Source organism: Schistocerca cancellata, chromosome 2 (genome assembly GCF_023864275.1).
Source record: "Schistocerca cancellata isolate TAMUIC-IGC-003103 chromosome 2, iqSchCanc2.1, whole genome shotgun sequence".
NCBI lineage: Eukaryota > Metazoa > Arthropoda > Insecta > Orthoptera > Acrididae > Schistocerca > Schistocerca cancellata.
The window spans coordinates 43,352,397-43,375,186 of record NC_064627.1 but is presented as its reverse complement, the minus strand read 5'-3'; the positions used below and the strand labels follow the sequence as shown (position 1 = coordinate 43,375,186).

The window sequence follows — 22,790 nt, the reverse complement described above, 5'->3', positions numbered from 1 at the left end:
ATCCAAACTGGAACAGAAGAATAATTTTGATAAGAAGAAGAAGCAGGAGGAGGAGGAGGAGGAGGAGGAGGAGGAGGAGGAGGAGGAGGAGGAGGAGGAGGAGGAGGAGGGGGGGGGGGTTGGGCTTACATTAAAACGCAGAAAAATGCTTGCTCAGCAATTTCCCTTGGCATAAGATGAGAGCTGGCTGGTGTGGCCAAGTGGTTCTAAACGCTTCAGTCTGGAACCGTGCGACCACTACGGTCGCAGGTTCGAATCCTGCCTCGAGCATGGATGTGTGTGATGTCCTTAAGTTAGCTAGGTTTAAGTAGTTCTAAGTTCTAGGGGACTGATGATTTCAGATGTTATCTCCCATAGTGCTCAGAGCCATTTGAACCATAAGATGAGTATCGTATAATCAATCTACAGAACTTTGCTAGGCCATATATGTTATCAAATGTTACTGTTGATGTGAAGGGTATTAATAGTGTTCCTGTAAGTTCTGGCAGTGAAAAGTCCAGAATAACAGTAATACTGGGCGCACTAGAAAATGGAAGGTGGTTCCATCCATATGGCATACTTTGCAGGAAAAAGATACCGAAACAAAAACTGCCTGCAAGACTTATAGTTAGAAGCCAACAAAGATGTTGATGACAAATGACTTGACGCTAGATTGATTGAAGGTTGTTTGGAGCAGAATACCAAGCTCTTTCCTAAACAGAAGGAAAACATTGGTGCTCACTTCTTTCAGGGAACACTACAGCCAGGAAGTTAAGGATCTGATACCAAAGTACCACACATTCATGGTAATAATTTTGTGCAGCCTGACCTTACAACTTCAAGTAATGGATATTGTTGTGAACAGACCTTTTAAAGCTCACATGTAACAGTTGAGTGACTTCTTGGAGACAGTGCCCATGCTACAGGGGGAAGTTAAAGAAATACTCAACATCCATGCTGAGCCAGTGGGCCCTTACTGCCTGGGTCAGAATTTCAAGTGAATCTGTTATAAAAGTAGTCAAAGGGTGCTGCATAATCCAATGCTATGGATGGCTCAGATGACAATATACTATGGGAGGAGTGATGGAAAGAAAGAAATGCCAATGGGCTTACAAATGGAGATACTGATACCAGTGACGATGATTAACTTTTGTAGGCAGGTTCTTTCTATCAGTAAATAGTTTGTAGTTTTGATTATTCAGAATAGGTGAATGATAAAATTTTTTCTAAAAGCTTCTGAAGAAAAAAAGAAAAATGTTATCGTATAATACTCTGGTAAATCATGTTTCCAAAGTTCAATGGATTTTTATGTAATTTAATAACAGACTGTTCACAACATAATTATTTTTTGCATATTATATTTTATATGAAATTAAAATTTTCTCCGTATCTAAAAAATATAGTTTCTCTGTTGGATAGATCCATATTAATTCAAAACTTATTATGCATGTGATGGACTGGATATCAGGGATGATGCTCAGCATATATATTTTCCATGAGTAAGGGAAAGATACTTTGATAATCTGGGTTAAGAGTAATTTCGTCTTTGGTTTCATTAATTTGTTTAATATGTTATGGTAAAAAGCTAAATTCCCTTCTCCATTCTATTTTTAGAAATTATTTCCATCAACAAATCAAAGCTATTTTCCATTTTCAAGTTGGATACTACTATTTTGTTTCTTGCTTTCAAGGATTAAGCTATTGATGTTCCAAACTGTCAAACAAAAGTCCCTTCTTTTCCAACATCTTCCAATATCTGTCTGTCCCATTCAGGTTGTAGTTAAGGATCTTCTGGAAAAATTTTGAAATTTGTTACTAATAATAATCTGCACAAATCATTGCAATAAAGGCTCTTCCATCTTCTCACAGATGCTTACAAATCTCAGCAGTAAGTATCTTTAATTGTGAAGGTACTGTTACTGCATTGCCATGTTGTTTGCATTCGACAGAGAAAGTTCAGTTGTGTCGGTAACTGAAGTACCATACACTATTAATAAACCTTATTCACATGGATGTATTAATTATAACTGCTGTTAGACAAAATTTCTTACTTGTCATAGCTCAAGCAGAAGGGATACCAGTGTCAGGCACAGGCATTTGGAATGCTTCAGCATGAAGATACACTTCAGGTAAAAAATATGTTTAGGAGGATAACTGAAATGTCGATACCAATCTCTCTCTATTGGAGAAGCTTATAAAAAAGTGAGTGTATTCTGAGCCTTAAGTTTCCTTTCAACTGTAATACCAATTGTTGGACTTGAAGACTGACACTACAGTAAAACTGTTCTTTGGTCATCTTTATTTATGAATTAAAATTATATCAAGATGTCATTAATTAATCTGATTTGTGGCACAGTATGAGAAAAAAAGGGTTGCTGACTAAAGCAGTAAAGAGTCAACAACTCAGAGGTTTGGAGTATGTTCCCTGGCTTCTTAAAGGATTCTCCTAGATTAAACTTTCATGTGTGACAGTAGGGTGTGAATGGGAATGAGCTAGGTTGTACTGTGTTTAAGATATCATCTTCAAAATTAGGTTCTTCTAAATTGGCTGGATGAGCTCATTCTCATTCAGTAAGCTGAAGCTGATTAATATGTTCTTTATCTTCATCATTTCATTAAAAAACCAAAGAAAAAAGGTGAAGAATTGAATCAAAATTTCTCTTCCAGATGACAACACAGTGTTCAATAGTACCAGGAAGAACAATTAATGCAAACAAAAATGCCCTTTTGTTAAATTTTTAAAAATTTTCCATTGACCTCTGCATCTTAGCCTCTTCTTATCCAATTGTGTGCTGATGGAAAGCCATCCACGAAAGCAGAAATTCCTTAATGGTTTTGTTGCTACTTTCCATGTCTGATAAATGTGTCAATCTTCATTAATTTTAATTTGATTTTTAGTGTCAAAATTAAATTTCATACCACTTGGCGTGACTAACGGAAGCAGAGGGAAAGAAATGTGATCTGCTGAGTGACTCGAAGAAAAACTGTTCTCACTGGCAACAAATAGTGTATCAGGGAATCTTGGAATCTTTCTCAAATAGATTGAAGCAATGTTATCAAAATTGTACAGGAAAAAAAATTTCAGCCATAATACTTGGCGACTTTAATGTAAATTTCCTGAATGAAAGTTATGACAGAATGGAGCTGGAGCAACTAATGAGCTGTTACAATCTACCGCAAGTAGTTGAATTTCCCACTAGGATAACTGACCACTCCAGTACTCTAATTGATAATGTGTTTGTTGATAAGTCTAGGCACAGTAGCTTGACAGCCAGTCAAGTCCTAAATGGGCTGTCAGACCATGATGCTATACTTCTGACAATCCCCCATTTAAATCTTAACAGAAAACCAAAAACTATCTGGAAAAATGTGAGACCAATAAATGAAGAAACAATGGAGACATACAGGCAGAAGCAACTCAGCAGATGTCAACACAAAATTTAATGTATTTATTAATTTGACGTCAAATCTTTTTGAGGAGGTGTTTCCAAATAAGAGTAAGAGAAAATCAATGTAACCCTGCATTTAAGCCATGGGTTACCCAGGGTGAAGTGTCGGCAGACGTGCCAACACTGTTTTGTTGGAGGAGACCTAAATGCACGCTATAAGCTCACGCAGGCTGGCGTGAGGTCTGAAACAGGATACGTAATGAATGCTATAAAGAAAGCTTCTGGAATACTTAACTTTAATCCACATTTGTAGAACATCTCTCGTTACTGTACAGGCTTTATAATCACAATATCAATTGGTAATGGCGCCTTGCTAGGTCGTAGCAAAAGTAGCTGAAGGCTATGCTAACTATCGTCTCGGCAAATGAGAGCGTAGTTGTCAGTGAACCATGGTTAGCAACGTCGGCTGTACAACTGGGGCGAGTGCTAGTACGTCTCTCTAGACCTGCCGTGTGGTGGTGCTCGGTCTGCAATTACTGACAGTGGCGACACGCGGGTCCGTCGTATACTAGCGGACCGCCGCCGATTTAAAAGCTACCACCTAGCAAGTGTGGTGTCCAGTGGTGACACCACACAGGGCATCAAAATTTCATGTAAAACAAAAAGAAAATTGTGTGCCTCAGCTAGACAGTCTAACAATACTGCAGTGATGGAGCAATATAAAGTGTACTCTTAAGATGTTAAGGAAGGTGATCCAGAAATCTAAAAGTATGTATCTAAAAAAGGAAATTGACAAATCAAATAACAAAATGAAAACCACATGGAAATATGTTAAAAGCGAGATGGGGAAAAGCCTATCTGCCAAAGAAGTGATTAACTTAAGAACTGGGAGCCTTTCGGTGGATGCTCCCGCAATGGTGGCTAATATCTTTAACAATCATTTTCTAACAGTCGCCAACCAAATGGGATGCCAGGGTTCTGTAAAGAAAGCTACAGAATACTTGCATAACACCTTAACTAACAAAATAGATGAGATGCATCTTCTAAAAACTACAGTGATAGAATTAGAAAAAATAATTATGTCTTTAAAATGTAAAAATTCTGCTGGAGTTGACAACATTTACAGCAAGTTACTGAAATACTGTTGTAAAGAAATAAGTACAGTCCTCTGCCATATTAGTAATACATCATTGGAAGAAGGTGTTTTTCCCGACAGGCTAAAATATGGGCTTATACGACCAATTTATAAAAAGGGAGAAAAGACTGAGGCTACAAACTATCAACCAATTTCATTACTCTCAGTTTTCTCCAAGGTACTAGAGAAATTGATGCAGAGCAGAATGGTTGAGCATCTTAGTAAATATAACATCCTCAGCAGTAGCCAGTTTGGCTTTCGGAAAGGGGTATCAACTGTGGATGCAATACATGCCTTTGTTGACAATGTTACGGGAGCCATAAATAATAATATGATGACGGTTGGAATATTTTGTGACCTGTCAAAAGCTTTTGACAGTGTAAGTCACCTTATTCTCTTGAGTAAAGCCAAGACCCTAGGAATGGGTGGAACCATAGGCACATGGCTTGAATCCTATCTGTGTGGTAGAAAGTAGAAGTAATCATGGAAGGACTGCATGGTGGCCAGGTATCTTCAGAATGGGGCTCCATTACTGCAGGAGTACCCAAAGGCTCAGTATTGGACCCACTGCTCTTTCTAATATTTATAAATGACTTAGCACTATGTACAGATTATGGGAAAATACTCGTGTTTGCTGACGACACCACTTTATCAGTTAATAATCTCTCAGGGAATGTGTCAAATGAGGCTGCGAATAAAGCTTTTGCAGATTTGACAAACTGGTTTGAAACCAATGGCCTTACAGTCAACCTAAAAAAGACAAATTACATTCATTTCTCTTGTAACACAAATGTTACTAATGAAATGAACCTAAAAATGGGTGAGCACGAGATTTTGAAGGTTGAGTCCTCCAAATTCTTGTTTTGCATATAGATAGCAAAATGAAGTGGCACCACCATATTCAAGATCTGTACAAAAGGCTAAGCTCAGCAACATTTGCCTTAAGAATAATTTCAGACACTAGGGAAATGAGCACAATAAAAACTGCATATTTTGGCTGTTTTCACCAACTTATGGCCTATGGTATAATATTTTGAGGAAATCAACCAATAGCAAAAAAAGTGTTCCATGCACAGAAGCGAGCAATAAGAATTGTGTGTGGAGTACATCCTAGGCACTCGTGCAGGGATCTGTTTAGAGCTCTACAAATCCTTACAACACCTGCCCAATATATTTTTCCCTGGTGTGCTTTGTTTAAAAAATAGCAACTTATTCAAAATCAATAGCTCTTACCACAGTTATAACACCCGAAGGAAACTGGATATCCATTATGAGCTAAAAACGAAAAGCATGGTCCAGAAGGGGGTATTATACAGTGGCACCAAGATTCTTAATGCCCTCCCACTGCACATTAAAGAACTGGTTGGAAACATGCCCAAGTTTAAAGAAAATCTCAAGCAGTTCCTTTTAGATGAATCTTGTTACAGTATTGATGAATTTCTTAGCAAAAATGCATAGAATCTCTTGTTTGTGCTTAGACCTTACTGTGTGACCTCTACAATTGATTAATCATACTCTGTAAGTACAGTGTAACTTAATACAATACCCAAATTTATGTATGACTGTATATTCTTTCAGATGTCCTGTATCTTAACTAATATGTAAGGGTATATGCTAAACTTCACAGTTTCTTTAATCTAATGATAAGATCAATGCATTTGTGCACAAAACAATAATCTGTAAAAACCTTGACTCGTTCTATGTCCAGGGATATTTTCCCATATGGATCTATGGAACACGAAATAAATAAATAAAAACAAATAAAACCATAACCAAAAAATTTTTATTTTCCGCTTTCAACACTACCGCTGCTATAATATCCACCGTTTCTAGTTCAATAACAGCTGCTTTCACGTATTTAACAACCATTTCGGCTAGTTCTAATAACTTTAACTTTATTTCCACTTCCGTTTTTCGCACATCACTGATCATTTTAGCCGCTCCCCACAGGTTTTAACGTCATTATTTCTACAATTGTTAGCCCCATTTTCGTAATCTTTCACCACAACACCACTCCTTTAATACGTTTTTTCGAAATTTTCTCGAAATTTTCCCAAATTTCTCCGTCTTTTAACGTGATTTAGCGGCAACACAACCACCTAACCTTTTTGCACATCGCTGTCTACCAACCCAAGTTCACCACAGGATCAACTTAACCAACACTTTTTCGCCTTTTTTCATACCAGATCTCCAATTGCTTTCTAGTTCGCCTTCATCTCTCCCCATATATTTCTATCTTTCTTTTTCATTTCAACCTCATGTTAAACTCTCCACCTTCTAATACCATGTCACCCTCACAACACCCCCACAACGACCCCATTAAGTTTTATTTACATTCCCTCCGCAAACATGCCTTCACCCTAGCCAGATTACGCTCACATATTTTATTTTCTCAGGCTTGTCTGACATTTGGCATAACCCCCAAAGGCCTCACACTTAAAGTTCCCATCTCTGGCTGCAACCCTTCTTTCCATCAGTCCCTATACCAGTTCCAAACTGAACAATCCATTGCCCTCACCCACCTAATCCTTCACCTACACATCAACTCAGCCAATGAACACACCCGTCAACTCCTATCCTTAATAAAAGTCCTCAATCTTTCCTCTCCCACATCCACACCGGCTATTCAGAGCATCCTCCTACAGGCCAACCGCCAATTAGAACAGCATGCCACCCTTCACCTCAAAAAACTATCCAATCTCCTGGTTTCCCACCTTCGGAAAGGCAACTCACTCACCCTTCACAACCTTTCCAGCAAACCTCAACCACCTCTCATTGCACACAAACCCAGTCTCTCCTATCTACTCAATCTCCCACTTCCAGCTCCACTCCCTCCAAAACCTCAAAATTCCGATCAACACAATCTGACACCACAACACCCTAATTCAGTAGTTAACCTTTCCTCCAAACCTCTCTCCCAATCCGAAACCTCTGTCCTATCCAAAGGCCTCACCTTCAGCCCCACTCCCAGATTCAACCAAACAGCCCTCGTCAAAGATTTACTATCCTACACTCGTACTCTCTGCTGGAAGTATCATTTTGCCACGAAGAAAAATGATCCTAATCCTACCCCTAATGATCCAACTCCCCAAGACACTATCCAAATTGAACCTTGCCTGGAACAGTTCCGTCCTCCGTCACAGCGGGACCCACCTCCTCTTCCTCAAAATCACCCTCTCCAAACCTTCCAGGAATTTCTGACTTCCAGCCTTGCCTCTCAATCCTTCTTAAAAAACCTTAATCCTACTCCCAACATCACCACTGCTGAAGCCCAGGCTATCCGTGATCTGAAGGCTGACCGGTCCATCGTCATTCTTCCGGCGGACAAGGGTTCCACGACCGTGGTACTTGATCGTCGGGAGTATGTGGCTGAGGGACTGCGTCAGCTTTCAGACAACACCACATACAAAGTTTGCCAAGGTAATCCCATTCCTGATGTCCAGGCAGAGCTTCAAGGAATCCTCAGAATCTTAGGCCCCCTACAAAACCTTTCACCTGACTCCATCAACCTCCTGACCCCACCGACACTCCGCACCCCTACCTTCTACCTTCTTCCTAAAATTCACAAACCCAATCATCCCGGCCGCCCCATTGTAGCTGGTTACCAAGCCCCCACAGAACGTATCTCTGCCTACGTAGATCAACACCTTCAACCCATTACATGCAGTCTCCCATCCTTCATCAAAGACACCAACCACTTTCTCGAACGCCTGGAATCCTTAACCAATCCGTTACCCCCAGAAACCATCCTTGTAACCATTGATGCCACTTCCTTATACACAAATATCCCGCACGTCCAGGGCCTCGCTGCGATGGAGCACTTCCTTTCACGCCGATCACCTGCCACCCTACCTAAAACCTCTTTCCTCATTACCTTAGCCAGCTTCATCCTGACCCACAACTTCTTCACTTTTGAAAACCAGACATACCAACAATTAAAGGGAACAGCCATGGGTACCAGGATGGCCCCCTCGTATGCCAGCCTATTCATGGGTCGCTTAGAGGAAGCCTTCTTGGTTACCCAGGCCTGCCAACCCAAAGTTTGGTACAGATTTATTGATGACATCTTCATGATCTGGACTCACAGTGAATAAGAACTCCAGAATTTCCTCTCCAACCTCAACTCCTTTGGTTCCATCAGATTCACCTGGTCCTACTCCAAATCCCATGCCACTTTCCTTGATGTTGACCTTCACCTGTCCAATGGCCAGCTTCACACGTCTGTCCACATCAAACCCACCAACAAGCAACAGTACCTCCATTACGACAGCTGCCACCCATTCCACATCAAACGGTCCCTTCCATACAGCCTAGGTCTTCGTGGCAAACGAATCTGCTCCAGTCCGGAATCCCTGAAGCATTACACCAACAACCTGACAACAGCTTTCGCATCCCGCAACTACCCTCCCGACCTGGTACAGAAGCAAATAAACAGAGCCACTTCCTCATCCTCTCAAACCCAGAACCTCCCACAGAAGAACCACAAAAGTGCCCCACTTGTGACAGGATACTTTCCGGGACTGGATCAGATTCTGAATGTGGCTCTCCAGCAGGGATACGACTTCCTCAAATCCTGCCCTGAAATGAGATCCATCCTTCATGAAATCCTCCCCACTCCACCAAGAGTGTCTTTCCGCCGTCCACCTAACCTTCGTAACCTCTTAGTACATCCCTATGAAATCCCCAAACCACCTTCCCTACCCTCTGGCTCCTACCCTTGTAACCGCCCCCGGTGTAAAACCTGTCCCATGCACCCTCCCACCACCACCTACTCCAGCCCTGTAACCCGGAAGGTGTACACAATCAAAGGCAGAGCCACGTGTGAAAGCACCCACGTGATCTACCAACTGACCTGCCTACACTGTGATGCATTCTATGTGGGAATGACCAGCAACAAACTGTCCATTCGCATGAATGGACACAGGCAGACAGTGTTTGTTGGTAATGAGGATCACCCTGTGGCTAAACATGCCTTGGTGCACGACCAGCACATCTTGGCGCAGAGTTACACCGTCCGGGTTATCTGGATACTTCCTACAACACCAACCTATCCGAACTCCGGAGATGGGAACTTGCTCTTCAATATATCCTCTCTTCCCATTATCCACCAGGCCTCAATCTCCGCTAATTTCAAGTTGCCGCCACTCATACCTCACCTGTCATTCAACAACATCTTTGCCTCTGCACTTCTGCCTCGACTGACATCTCTGCCCAAACTCTTTGTCTTTAAATATGTCTGCTTGTGTCTGTATATGTGTGGATGGATATGTGTGTGTGTGCCAGTGTATACCCGTCCTTTTTTCCCCATAAGGTAAGTCTTTCCGCTCCCGGGACTGGAATGACTCCTTACCCTCTCCCTTAAAACCCACATCCTTTCGTCTTTCCCTCTCCTTCCCTCTTTCCTGATGAGGCAACAGTTTGTTGCGAAAGCTTGAATTTTGTGTGTATGTTTGTGTTCGTTTGTGTGTCTGTCGACCTGCCAGCACTTTCATTTGGTAAGTCACATCATCTTTGTTTTTAGGTATATTTTTCCTTCATGGAATGTTTCCTTCTATTATAACTCTAATATTCATTCATATTTACTTGGAAAATGAATGGTGTCTGTGTGCTACCTAATATAGCACATTTAGGCTCATTGTTTGTACTTCTAATTATCTAACAGAGCTCATAATTCATATAACTTTAATATCAACAAAATATTAAACCTAAACCATTCCTTCTTTCACTCATTCCATCTTTCTTTCTTTCTTTCTTCTACGTCCTATATCCTGTAGTGCAGCCACAAAACAAAATTTCATTTATGAGGTACTGTAATTAGGTACAAATTATTCAGCTTTTCGTGACCATCATATATATCATTTTCCATCATTTTCAAAGCATATCAGCGAAGGATTCATCACTAAAAGGTCTGAATGCAGGTGTGTTTGAAACATTTTAAACAAGTGGACTTTGTGATTCATTTAAATTTCCTTCCATTTCAGAGTTAAAGGCCAATCATCAGTCAGCAAAATCTACCTGTTCCAGGCTACCTAATCCCTCCTTCCCCCCTTTTTGGAGGCTCAGCCAGTAATAGGCTGGTGAATTTGGCAATTAGCAATTATTATAATTGGTATATTTTGAAGAAATAATATAAATTCATGATGAAAATTGAGTAATACTCAAGGTAGCAGGAGGTGAACTAGAAATCAGCAATATATTACCATCAAAACGATATAGATGATTGGGAAATTCATGTTTTCTAACATAGTGAATTAGTGAGTTTAAGGTATAAGGATATGCCACATTCTTCAAAAAGTAAAATATATGAAAGAGTTCCAATCTGGATGTTAAGAAATATTGAAAGTGACCATTACTAGTGTTCTGTGTAATTTAAAAAACGACTACAATATTTATTTTTGAATACCTAGTTGTGCAACATTCAAGAGTTAAATGTAGAACTAATGGTATTGTGACTGTTTTGTTGAAGGCTTTTACTAAACAATAATTAGGAGTAAGGTACAAATGTTATCAATCTTGTAAGTATATCATACTGCATTAAGTGGTATTTGTTTATTCCTATTGTATTTTGTCAATACTTCAGTCTGTTTCAAAAGTTACATGTTTCTCCTCTTGCAGGACGGTGTTGTTTTTGATGGACTGCTTGATGTTTACCATCACATCCATATGGGAAACTGTGCTGAAAATACAGCTAAGAATTATGGGTTTTCTCGTGAAGATCAAGACCAATATGCAATAAACAGCTACAAGAAAAGTGCAGAGGCATACAAAACAGGGGCATACAAAGATGAATTGGTACCTGTTAGTGTACCGCAGAAGAAAGGTGAGTATTTAACTTTCATATGTCTGCAATTAGTTGACACAATGGTCCAATTATTTAGATATTAAAAGAGCATAGACAGGAAATATGTGAAGGTGCAACTGACAGCTGTGAATGTATATTATTTGAAAAAGTACACCTCACAGACTGCCCTGTCCATAGGAATCATAAGGGGGAGTTCTAAGCTGGATATTTAGAACCAATATTGATAATAGCTGGTTAAGAAGTGAGTAGAGAAAAGCAGTCGATGTCATTTTTCTTCTGTTTTAGGTTCCATGGAAAGGTAGACAAGTTCTACTCTTGTATGTTTTCAGCCAGGATGTGACCTACCATTTGTAATTAGCCAGGCTTTGACCTACCACTTGTAATTTCACAGATTAAAGAAACTGTGCTGTATCATATTAGTGAAATCTTAATTTTGTAACCAAAAAGTAGTTTCTATATAATTTCCTGAAGTTTTCTGTGAAGGAGCTAATGACGAGAGCAAGTGATTCTTTCGTCAGCTATTCCCGAAGAAACACTGGATGTTGGCCTGCTATGTAAAAGTTTGTTGTTATTAGATAAGCTACAGTCATTCAACATACGAACTATTAAGAACTTCCAGTCACTGATTTTAAGCAACTATAGTCTCTGATTGGAGGGACTGATTGGCATTGTCCCACGTTGCCTCTATTGCCTTTTGAGTGTGCTGTGATGAGTACTAATTTTACTACAGCTTGTGGCTTTCAGAAATAGTAATTCCTCTTCAGTTTTTCATTGTTTTTCTTAAGATTCCCTACTACTTCCTTCCTCCCCTCCCTCTGTGTATGCACACATTTTCTGTCTCACCCACGTGTCCTGGTAGACCTGACTGCGTTATATTTAAAGTTTTGTTTTTTGCTCTAAATTTTAGATTTTAGGTTATCACAAAATTGTAAATATATGATAGCTAAATATTAATTGTGAAATAAGGGATACAGAATAAAATGGAACCTGAGACAACTAAATATCTCGAAAATGACACATCGCACAAAAAAAGTTTTGAGGTCAAAGTTGATATTCGTAAAGGGGATATCTGCCTGTGCTAAAACTGGCATCCTCCTGACCACTGCTCCTGCATGGGCAAGGTCAACTTTGTATTTTCATATGGGAATTCCCCACTTTTATTGCATATTTGGATTCTACACCAAAAAATATGTATGGTTCACTCAAACCATTGTTTCCCATTCTTGATAGATGTTCCTGTTTTTGCAACTAAGAACCATCACATGTGGTTCTACGTTTCATTTACAATGTAAATTTTACATTATGTAGGGCCTGCAGCATAGCTTGTCATTATAAGACACAATGAAAATGAAAGCTTCAAAACTGGCTGCAGTAAGGTAATATATTTTTAATATTTTGCAGGATAGGCGTATTTAGGCTTATTGTCATTATCAAGTGACATCTAGTTGGAAGTGACAGCCATATGGCATCTATAGTAATTTTTTTCTCTGTTAAGTATAATATTTTTTGTAGTTACAAAATGTACAAATTAAGTTTTTGGCAGATATTTTGGCATTTCAGTATTTTGACAGTTCTTTAGCATAATACTATATACATGTATAGCATATAGTACATGTGGAATGTCAAAATATCTGTCAAAAACATATTTTTTTATGTTCTGTAATTACAAAAAATATTATACTTACCACTACTTGACGAAAAAATTACTACAAGTGCGATATGGTTGTCAATTCCAAATAGACATCCATTGATAATGGCAATAAGCCAAAACATACCTGTCGTGTGAAATATTAAAAATATGTTACTTCATTGCAGCTAGTTTTGGAGCTTTCATTTGCATTATGATGTAAATGTGATATTTTGTCTTCTAATAGTTGATACTGGTTTTAAAGTGTTGTATATATGATTGTACAGTACAAATAATATGGCAAGACATTTACACGTCTGGCAGATGAGCTACTTGCATGGTAACATAGTTATCGTTCCCTATGAGGTTGATATGGGAAGTCCCCAAACCATCAGAATGCATGATTTTGGTGGCTACCCTCGAAACCTGCCATCAGGATGACTAATTCCTGTATGTGTATTTTTCCATCCAACTGCCGTAACACTCGTGGTGGCTGTTTTGGCCATTGGTGGAATACAAACCACAATCATTGTAATAGACTAAAATGTCCATGACATTATAGTAACAGGCACATCTGCCATGGATACTCACTGAAATCAACCACCTCAATGGTGAGAGGCAAGGGGACTCAGAGGTATCAAGCATCTCAGTGGGAACAGAAAAATATTATGTCCAGGTTGTTGTTCCTGCACCACACTAAATGTAGTATCTAACCAAACATTGAAATGGCTAACTGTATTGTTCTGTACACTCAAATTTGCAACATTAAAGTAAATTTCAAACATAAATATCAACCATTAGAACACCAAGGCTGACATTTACATTGTATGAAACGTGGAATCAAATGTTTTGGTTGCAAAAACAGGCGCACTTGATATTTGTCGATTACAACACCAGCTAGCATGAATCGGAAGCAATGGTCTGAATAAACCATACATAGTTTTTGGCATAGAAACCAAATAAACAGTAATAGGGGAAAAGGAGGGGGGGGCTTCCCATTTGAAAATACAGAGTTGACCGCACCCCATATAGAAAGGGTGGTTAGGAGGTGGCCAGTTGTAGCACTGACTGATGTCCCAGTTACTAATATTAACTTTTCACCTTAAACAGTCTTTTTGTATGCCATGTTAATTTAGAGATATTTACTTGTCTAAGTTAAAACATACACCCTGTATAGCAGTGGCATTGCATTTGTATTTTACTGTTTTTTTGTACTCTTGCAGGGAAGCCAGACCTAGTTATTTCTGAAGATGAAGAATTCAGAAGGGTTGACTTTGATAAGTTTACAAAACTTAAACCAGCATTTCAGGTAAGGCATTCATTAAAGTTGTTCTTCCTCTCTGTAGTAATGTCACTGATATATAAAAAGTGTTGCTTAAATGCTGGTATTCTGTTATCTAATAGTCCCAGGTTACTTTCAGTTCTTCAGGCCTTACACTTTTGTCATTTAACCATGTTTGCTTCTAGAAGAAAATCAGTTTAGGAGCAAAAAGAATTTATGTTCCTCAGGGCTGTCCCTCAGCTGTGTTATGATATTAAAGAATCCTTCATCTGCTTTAGTGTGGACCATTCAGCATTATTAAGCATATTTATTTCCTCTTCATGAGGAATTGAACATTGTCATTCTATTATTAATTTAAAACTGCCCACTGAAGTGGTTTTCCCCTCTTATGTTGTTGGAAGTGCCAGCTCGAGAAGCATGTTTGTGGTGCTCACTGGGCTACATGCCTGGCTATTATTCCAAAGGCCTGGGGGGTTTGATTGTCAGTTGACCCTAGGGGTTTTTGTTCCATCACTTTACCACTTCTTTCACTTCTGAAGTGATTTCTATAAGTGAGAAATGTTGAGTTCAGCCGCAATTCAGGGGCTACATCTAATTGTAGGTCCTCCAAAACCTGATTAAGTTTGGTTGAAGGTTATAAGAACTGTGGTGTTGAAAATACCCTTCAGATTGAAGACAGATTTACTTACATGCAGCTTTCCCATAATATTGAAATCTTCCAGCTTATTTGTGAGCATGTGCGTCAGATTGATATATCAGGTGAAACTGCAGTTAGTGTTGTGGCGTAGCAAGACAGCCACACCACTCGGAGGTAGCCGAAAGGCACGCTAACTAATGCAGACGGGCGTGAAGTCTGAAACAGGATAACTATTGAATGGTAGCAAGAAAAGTACGTAGTTGCTTTATACTTAACTTTTATTCTCTGATGAATACAGCGTTCTTCTTGAGACATTTATACTATAACTCTCAAAGTAGGTAAGGCTAATGGCGCCTTGCTAGGTCGTAGTCATGTGCTTAGCTGAAGGCTATTCTAACTGTCTCTCGGCAAATGAGAGGAAGGCTTCGTACGTCTAGTCGCTAGCAATGTCGTCCGTACAACTGGGGCGATTGCTAGTCCGTCTTTCTAGACCTGCCATGTGGTGGCGCTAGGTCTGCAAGTACTGATGGCGGCGACACGCGGGTCCGACATGTACTAATGGACCGCGGCCGATTTAAGCTACCACCTAGCAAGTGTGGTGTCTGGCGGTGACACCACAGTTAGTCTCCTAAATATTTGTGACAGGGCAGGATTGCTTCTCTTATAGAATCAGTGGTATGCTGATAATAAAAAAAAAGTTTTGAAATTTGTGTTTATACAGTATAAAAAGGAAAGAATCATGTGGCATTATTGGCAGGAAGACCCTCAGAGGTAATTTCAGCTGCGTGATTGGAAAGAGTTTTCTTCTTCCGCACACATTGGGCACTTTCTACATGCTGTATGAGACTTGTTTTCAGTGTATCTGTCGAGTGCAGGTGACTGTAGTGGCTCTGTGGTATCATGATTGTTTTTTTTTTTAATGATGATGAGAGCAGGAAAAGTTTGAGACCCAATGCTAGCACATAACAGCTCCCCTTGAATAGCATGAAGGGGACTGTCAGGTGTAATGTTCTTATCAAACAGGTGAATCACCATTTAAAGTGTCAGGTGCTCTCACTTTATGATTTCTAAGACACTGCAGCTATGTTTGAAACTGAATCCATGACACTGGTACCAAGTCTGGTAGTCTTGAATTTCACACTATCACCTCTCCTCCCCTTGCCATCCAAACAATTGTGGTTAAAATTTCTTCTACCATCAGCACTAAAAATGACTGCTTCATGGTCATAAACCACCACATATGCATGTCAGTTAACTTTGCTAAAGATATCCAACATAAATTCATAGTGTTGACATTTTGATTTCAATACATCTTTCATAAGGACCTCTGGATGGCTGACTGACATCATGCACTCTTCTCCTTATTAAAATGTCCTTGAGCATCATACTAATTTAAATGTACTCGTTTGTAACTGCTTTGTATAAATATGTCAGATGGCATTACAATCAGACAAGGTGGCACCCTGTTTGTGGACATTATTTTGTTTTTCTTCTTTATTGTGAAAGCATGTGAGCATTTGAATTATTACAACTATTACTTAATGCAGTGAATATTATCATTTGAGTTAAGGTCTAGTTTGTGTGAGCTGGAATATGCTGAACATTTTTTAAAAGTCTCTTTATGCTGGTGTGTTTTCTGCTTATGTTCAAGAAAAGTATGTGGTTGTATCCATTATATTATATGTGGGAATATACTTTGTGACAAAAGCTAAATTGGATGATTTTGACATGTCTTGATTCAGATTTGACTTTGACTGGTTACCACAGAGTTCACTTGTGATATGAATAATAGCTGTGTATGGGAGGTATAAATATTTTGGTATTTATTTTATTTTTTACTTTTCAGAAAGAGAATGGCACAGTAACTGCTGGAAATGCATCTACACTAAATGACGGAGCAGCAGCATGTGTCCTCATGACAGAATCTGCTCTGAAAAAATTTGGCTGTAAACCACTAGCAAGAGTGGTTGCTTTTAAAGATGCAGCAACAGAACCTATAGATTTTCCAATTGCACCTGCTTTTGCTATTCCAAAGGTACATTTCCACATTGCTCACAATTAATGAATGTTTTTGTAGTTTAGATTAAAGTTACAAGAATATATATGATAGGGACTATACATTTCTTACTGCTGCTTTGGTGATGATGTATTCTATTACCCATTCCATTTCTGTAAGGTCTTCCTTCACAGTAGTGAAGAAATAAATAAAGTAATTATTTTCTGCTTTCTGAATGTTACATATTCAATGTTGAGAACACTGTAATACATTAATGAATCTACTTATTTTTTTTTGTAAATGGTTGGTTAAAAAAGATGTTTCCATTTCAGTTGCTGGAGACCGGCGGTGTGAAAAAAGATGACATTGCCCTTTGGGAAATAAATGAGGCATTCAGTGTTGTTGTTCTAGCTAACATCAAGATACTAGACCTTGATCCAAGTAAGGTCAATGTGCATGGTGGAGCAGTGAGCTTGGGTCATCCTATAGGGTATGTGTTAATCTGTTTTTAGTACAAGTGACATTAATAGTTGTTGTTCTGTATTCTGCATAGATAATGCTTATGTGAAGAAGTAACACATTGTGTACTTTCTTAAAGTTTGTACCTCAGACGTCTTTGTGGTACTAATGTTTTCATTACGGAAACTGTTCCTGCTCTCTGGAAACCTGTTGTTTAAATTTCCAGTACTGTAAATTATTTGCAGTGTTTTACTCATCTCAAGGTAATAAATAAACATCATTTGCTCATAATACTCATGATGATGAACAGTCAATTACACATTATAGCTTTCGGCCAAATCCTACACACACACACACACACACACACACACACACACACACACACACACACACACACACACAGATTCACACAAGCAAACACACCTTATGCAACCATGACTGCTACCACTGCAGCTCTGACTGGAATATCACTGCTGTCAAGTGAATAGCAATCTGGAGTGGGTGGGGAAGGCAGTGGGAAAGCAGGGTATGGGTGGGGGGGGGGGGGGGGGGGAAGAATGCAGTCTGGCGGGGCATACAGGGACAACATGGCAACCTGCCCCTCCCCCCCCCCCCTCTCCCCCCATGGGGCTCCCTTTGATAGGTTCATGCTTGGCTACCATGGGACCCCAGCCTTTGCAACATCTTTTCACTTCCATGCTGTGTGTCTATCTGCTTGCTATTTTTTTCCTCTCCCTTGGGGAACATGTCTGGGATGTTGTTGCAAATGTGTTCTGCATATTCAGTTGCCGATATCAGAACAGTATCTCCACTGTCTTTTGTTCCTTCCTTCTTTCTTTCTTTTCTGGTTTTTGATTCCTCTTCTCTTATCTTTCCTCTGCTTCAGTGTTTGAGGTTCTGCTTCAGTGTTTGAGGTTCCTCTTTTTATTCTTCCTCCCTGTGCACTTCTGAAGGCCAGCCCACATGCTTGATACAGAACAGGTGACTGGGTAATGCGTAATTCCCAGTCCCAGGTTGAAAGGTAGGGTTCGTACATACCCCCTGGTAAAGGCAGGCCCAGGGAGGGTTGATTGCCTGAGTTGCTGCTGTCCTAAATTGCCAATTGGTCCCTCTGTCAGGTGTTCGGGAGGTGTGAAATGAGGTGTGAACAATCACCTAAGGCAGGTGTGCCCCTTCTGAGGGGGGGCCCCAGTTGGAAGGAGTGCACTATCGGAGACACTGGCAATTTTGGGGGATTTTCTTGCAATCATCTTTTTCACTGTCACTGTCTACCAAACATAAATATAATGAGGCTAATGATTCAAAGACCCTCCCTACTGCACCACCGTTCCTCGTGGTTTCACATACTGAAGATGGTCTGGCCTATGCTGTGGTAAATCCATTTATTATTCAGAAAGGTGTTGATGCAGTTACTGTCTTTCTGAAATCCTGCTCTCATTTACAAAATGGCACTTTGCATTTGAAGACTACTTCTGAATCTCAAGCACAACAACTGCTTGCAGCTTCGGTCCTCCATGGCTATCCTTTTCATGTTGAGGTCCATCAAATGCTGAATTCTTCCCGTGGTGTTATTTACACTAGGTTGCTTAATGGTCTGACTGAGGCACAAATCCAAACATACCTCTCTAATCAGAGCGTCAGTGCAGTCCATTGGCTGATGAAAAAAGTAGATGAATCCTTAGTGCCCCACTTTTGATGGAGTGATTCTTTTGTCAAAGATCAATGCAGGCTATGAAGTTATCACAGTCCGACCATACATTCTGAACCCGATGCGCTGCTACCAGTGTCATCATTTCAACTACACTCAAGAGTCCTGTTGATACCCGACCAAATGTGTAACCTATAGTAGGGATCCTCATGAGGGCAATTGTCTGCCTCCTTTTCCCCACTGTGTCAACTGTAATGGTGACCATGCTGCCTCCTCCCATGAATGACCCATGTATCTTGATGAGCAGGCTGTCCAGGAGATTTGGGTGAAGGAAATAGTGCCTATCTGGTCACTTGCAAGTTGTTGGATAGTCAGAAACCCTGCGTTCTAACATCTGACACCTACAGTACTGTTCTTGCTACATCTCGCTCCACAAAGGACATGGCCATGTGGACACGCAACCTCAGATTTAGCACTGCAGTTCTGAAATCACCCAGTGTTATGGTAGAACCCCTGTCTCCTCCTCCAGCTGTGCAACAAGCCACCAAACTTTCGCCTCATGAGGCAAAGTCACCTGCTACACAAACAGCAGGCCGGAAAGGACACAAGGAATACTCCCATGAAGACTTCCTACGTCCCTCCAGCCAACAAACATCTGAGTCTTTCTCTGCCAACTAGAAAATCTCCAAGATGTCAAACAGAGTGAAACGGTCTTCTCCTTCACTGACTCAGAGATCCACTTCGACTGTGTCACCACGTGATACCCTCCCCCCAACCGACCTCTTTCTTGCCAGTGCGCACCCCCAACCATTTTTCTGGACTGCACTCCGCAGACCGACAGAAGGAAAATGCCGACATCTCTGTAGTACTTGTGGAGCAGGATCAGCCTGCCTCTGTGCCCTGTAGCAGTGAATTTCCCAAGGCTGGCACTTGGGAGCTGCTGAGGTGACAGCCCTTCATTTTTTCCTTATCATGATTCTCCTCCAGTGGAACATTTGTGGCCTTTGATCCAACAAAGAGGACTTATAGCTGCTCGCAGCGCATTGCCGATTCCCGTAAGAGTTCAGGCAGTGTTTGTGCATTCACACAGAAGATTAAGATGGTCAAGTGGCCGGTGATCCTTAACTATATATATATACACACTAAGATGGTATCTGTTCTTTCGGACATGCAACGTGCCGCGAGTAATGAGTATAATGGGCGAGGGCACTACAAATGTAGTGCGGGACAATACGTTGACAATGTGGGTTTCACGGGAGGCGTGCCAGAGATAAATCCCTGCAGTCGTGCTATCCTCTGTGTCCTCAGTAGCTCATATGGATAGAGCGTCTGCCGTGTAAGCAGGAGATCCCGGGTTCGAGTCTCGGTCGGGGAACACATTTTCATCCGTCCCCGTTGACGTATGTCAACGCCTCTAAGCAGCTAAGAGTGTTCATTTCATTGTAATTTCATTCTAACGAACTGCATGGTCACTGATGGTATCTGTTCTTTCGGACATGCAGGGGAACAGTCTGGATGATAGGCAGATCTGGCCTTGTAACATTGACCAAAACGGCCTTGCTGTGCTGGTACTGTGAACAGCTGAAAGTAAGGGGAAACTAGAACCATAATTTTTCCCGAGGGCGTGCAGCTGTACTGCATGGTTAAATGGTGATGGTCTCCTCTTGTGTAAAATATTCCGGAGGTAAAATAGTCCCCCATTCGGATCTCCGGGCGGGGGCTACTCAGGAAGACTTCATTATCAGGACAAAGAAAACTGGCGTTATATGGATCGAAGTGAGGAATGTCAGATACCTTAAGTGGGGAGGTAGGTTAGAAAAATTAAAAAGGGAAATGGATAGATTCAAGTTAGATATAGTGGGAATTAGTGAAGTTTGGTGGCAGGAGGAACAAGACTTCTGGTGAAGTGAATGTACGGTTACAAATACAAAATCAAAAAGGGGTAATGCAGGAGTAGGTTTAATAATGAATAAAAAAATAGAAGCATGTGCGAGCTACTATGAACAGTATAGTGAATGCATTATTGTAGCCAAGAGAGATATGAAGCTCACACCTACCACAGTAGTACAAGTTTATATGCCAAATAGCTCCACAAATGACGAAGAGATTGAAGAAATATGTGATGAGATAAAAGAAATTATTCAGATAGTGAAACGGAGACAAAAATTTAATAGTCATGGGGGACTGGAATTCAATAGTAGGAAAAGGAAGAGAAGGAAAAGTAGTAGGTGAATATGGAGTGGGGCTAAGGAATGAAAGAGGAAGCTCTCTCGTAGAATTTTGCACAGAGCATAACTTAATCATAGTTAAAGATTGTATACATGGAAGAGACCAGGAGACACTGAAAGGTTTCAGATAGATTATATAATGACAAGACAGTGATGTAGGAAACAGGTTTTAAATTGTAAGACATTTCGAGGGGCAGACGTGGACTCTGACCACTATCTGTTCATTATGAACTGTTGATTAAAACTCAAGAAACTGAAAGAAGGTGAGAATTTAAGGAGATGGGACGTGGATAAACTGAAAGAACCAGAAGTCGTGGAGAGTTTCAGAGAGAGCATTATGTAACAATTAACAAGAACTGGGGAAAGAAATACAGTGGAAGAGCTATGGGTAGCTTTGAGAGATCAAATAGTGAAGGCAGCAGAGGATCAAGTAGGTAAAAAGACAAAGGCTAGTAGAAATCCTTGGGTAACAGAAGAGATTTTGAATTTAATTGATGAAAGGAATAAATATAAAAATGCAGTAAATGAAGCAGGCAAGAAGGAATACAAACGTCTCAAAAATGAGATCAACAGGAAGTGCAAAATGGCTAAGCAGGGATGGCTAGAGGAGAAATGTAAGGATGTAGAGGCTTATCTCACTAGGGGTAAGATAGATACTGCCTACAGGAAAATTAAGGAGACCTTTGGAAAAAAGAGAACCACTTGCATGAATATCAAGAGCTCAGATGGAAACCCAGTTCTAAGCAAAGAAGGGAAAGCAGAAAGGTGGAAGGAGTATATAGAGGGTCTATACAAAGGCAATGTACTTGAAGGAAATATTATGGAAATGTAAGAGGATGTAGATAAAGATGAAATGATGTAGATAAAGATGAAATGGGAAATATGATACTGCTTGAAGAATTTGACAGAGCACTGAAAGACCTAAGTCGAAACAAGGCCATTGGAATAGACAACATTCCATTAGAACTACTGGTAGCTGTGGGAGAGCCAGCCCAGACCAAATTCCTCCACCTGGTGAGCAAGATGTGTGAAACAGGTGAAATACCCAAACATCAGGAAGAATATAATAATTCCAATCCCAAAGAAAGCAGGCACTGACAGGTGTGCAAATTACCGAACTATCAGCTTAATAAGTCACTGGTGCAAAATACTAACATGAATTCTTTACAGATGAAAGGAAAAACTGGTAGAAGTTGACCTCAGGAAAGGTCAGTTTGGATTCCATAGAAATATTGGAACACGCGAGACAATACTGACCCTATGACTTGCCTTAGAAGATAGACTTAAGTTTCTAACATTTGTAGACTTAAAAGAAAGCTTTTGGCATTATTGACTGGAATACTTGCTCTCAAATTCTGAGGGTGGCAGGGGTAAAATATAGGGAGCAAGGACTATTTACAATTTGTACAGAAACCAGATGGCATTTATGAGAGTCGAGGGGCATGAAAGGGAAGCAGTGGTTGGGAAGGGAATGAGACAGGATTGTAACCTCTTCCTGATGTTATTCAATCTGTATATTGATCAAGCAGTAAAGGAAACAAAAGAAAAATTTGAAGTAAGAATTAAAATCCATGGAGAAGAAATAAAAATTCTGAGGTTTGCTAATGA

The 22,790-nt window shown here is 40.2% G+C and overlaps 1 protein-coding gene across 1 annotated transcript in view; it reads left to right on the top strand.

Moving 5' to 3' along the window:
- Nucleotides 1-22,790, top strand: part of LOC126161317 (acetyl-CoA acetyltransferase, mitochondrial) — a 115,747-nt gene that overhangs the window by 77,084 nt on the left and 15,873 nt on the right. Inside the window, exons 5-8 of the mRNA XM_049917068.1 lie at nucleotides 11,119-11,323; nucleotides 14,156-14,241; nucleotides 16,698-16,886; nucleotides 17,180-17,337. Coding sequence (XP_049773025.1) covers nucleotides 11,119-11,323; nucleotides 14,156-14,241; nucleotides 16,698-16,886; nucleotides 17,180-17,337 — 638 coding nt within the window. The remainder of the gene's footprint in view (nucleotides 1-11,118; nucleotides 11,324-14,155; nucleotides 14,242-16,697; nucleotides 16,887-17,179; nucleotides 17,338-22,790) is intronic.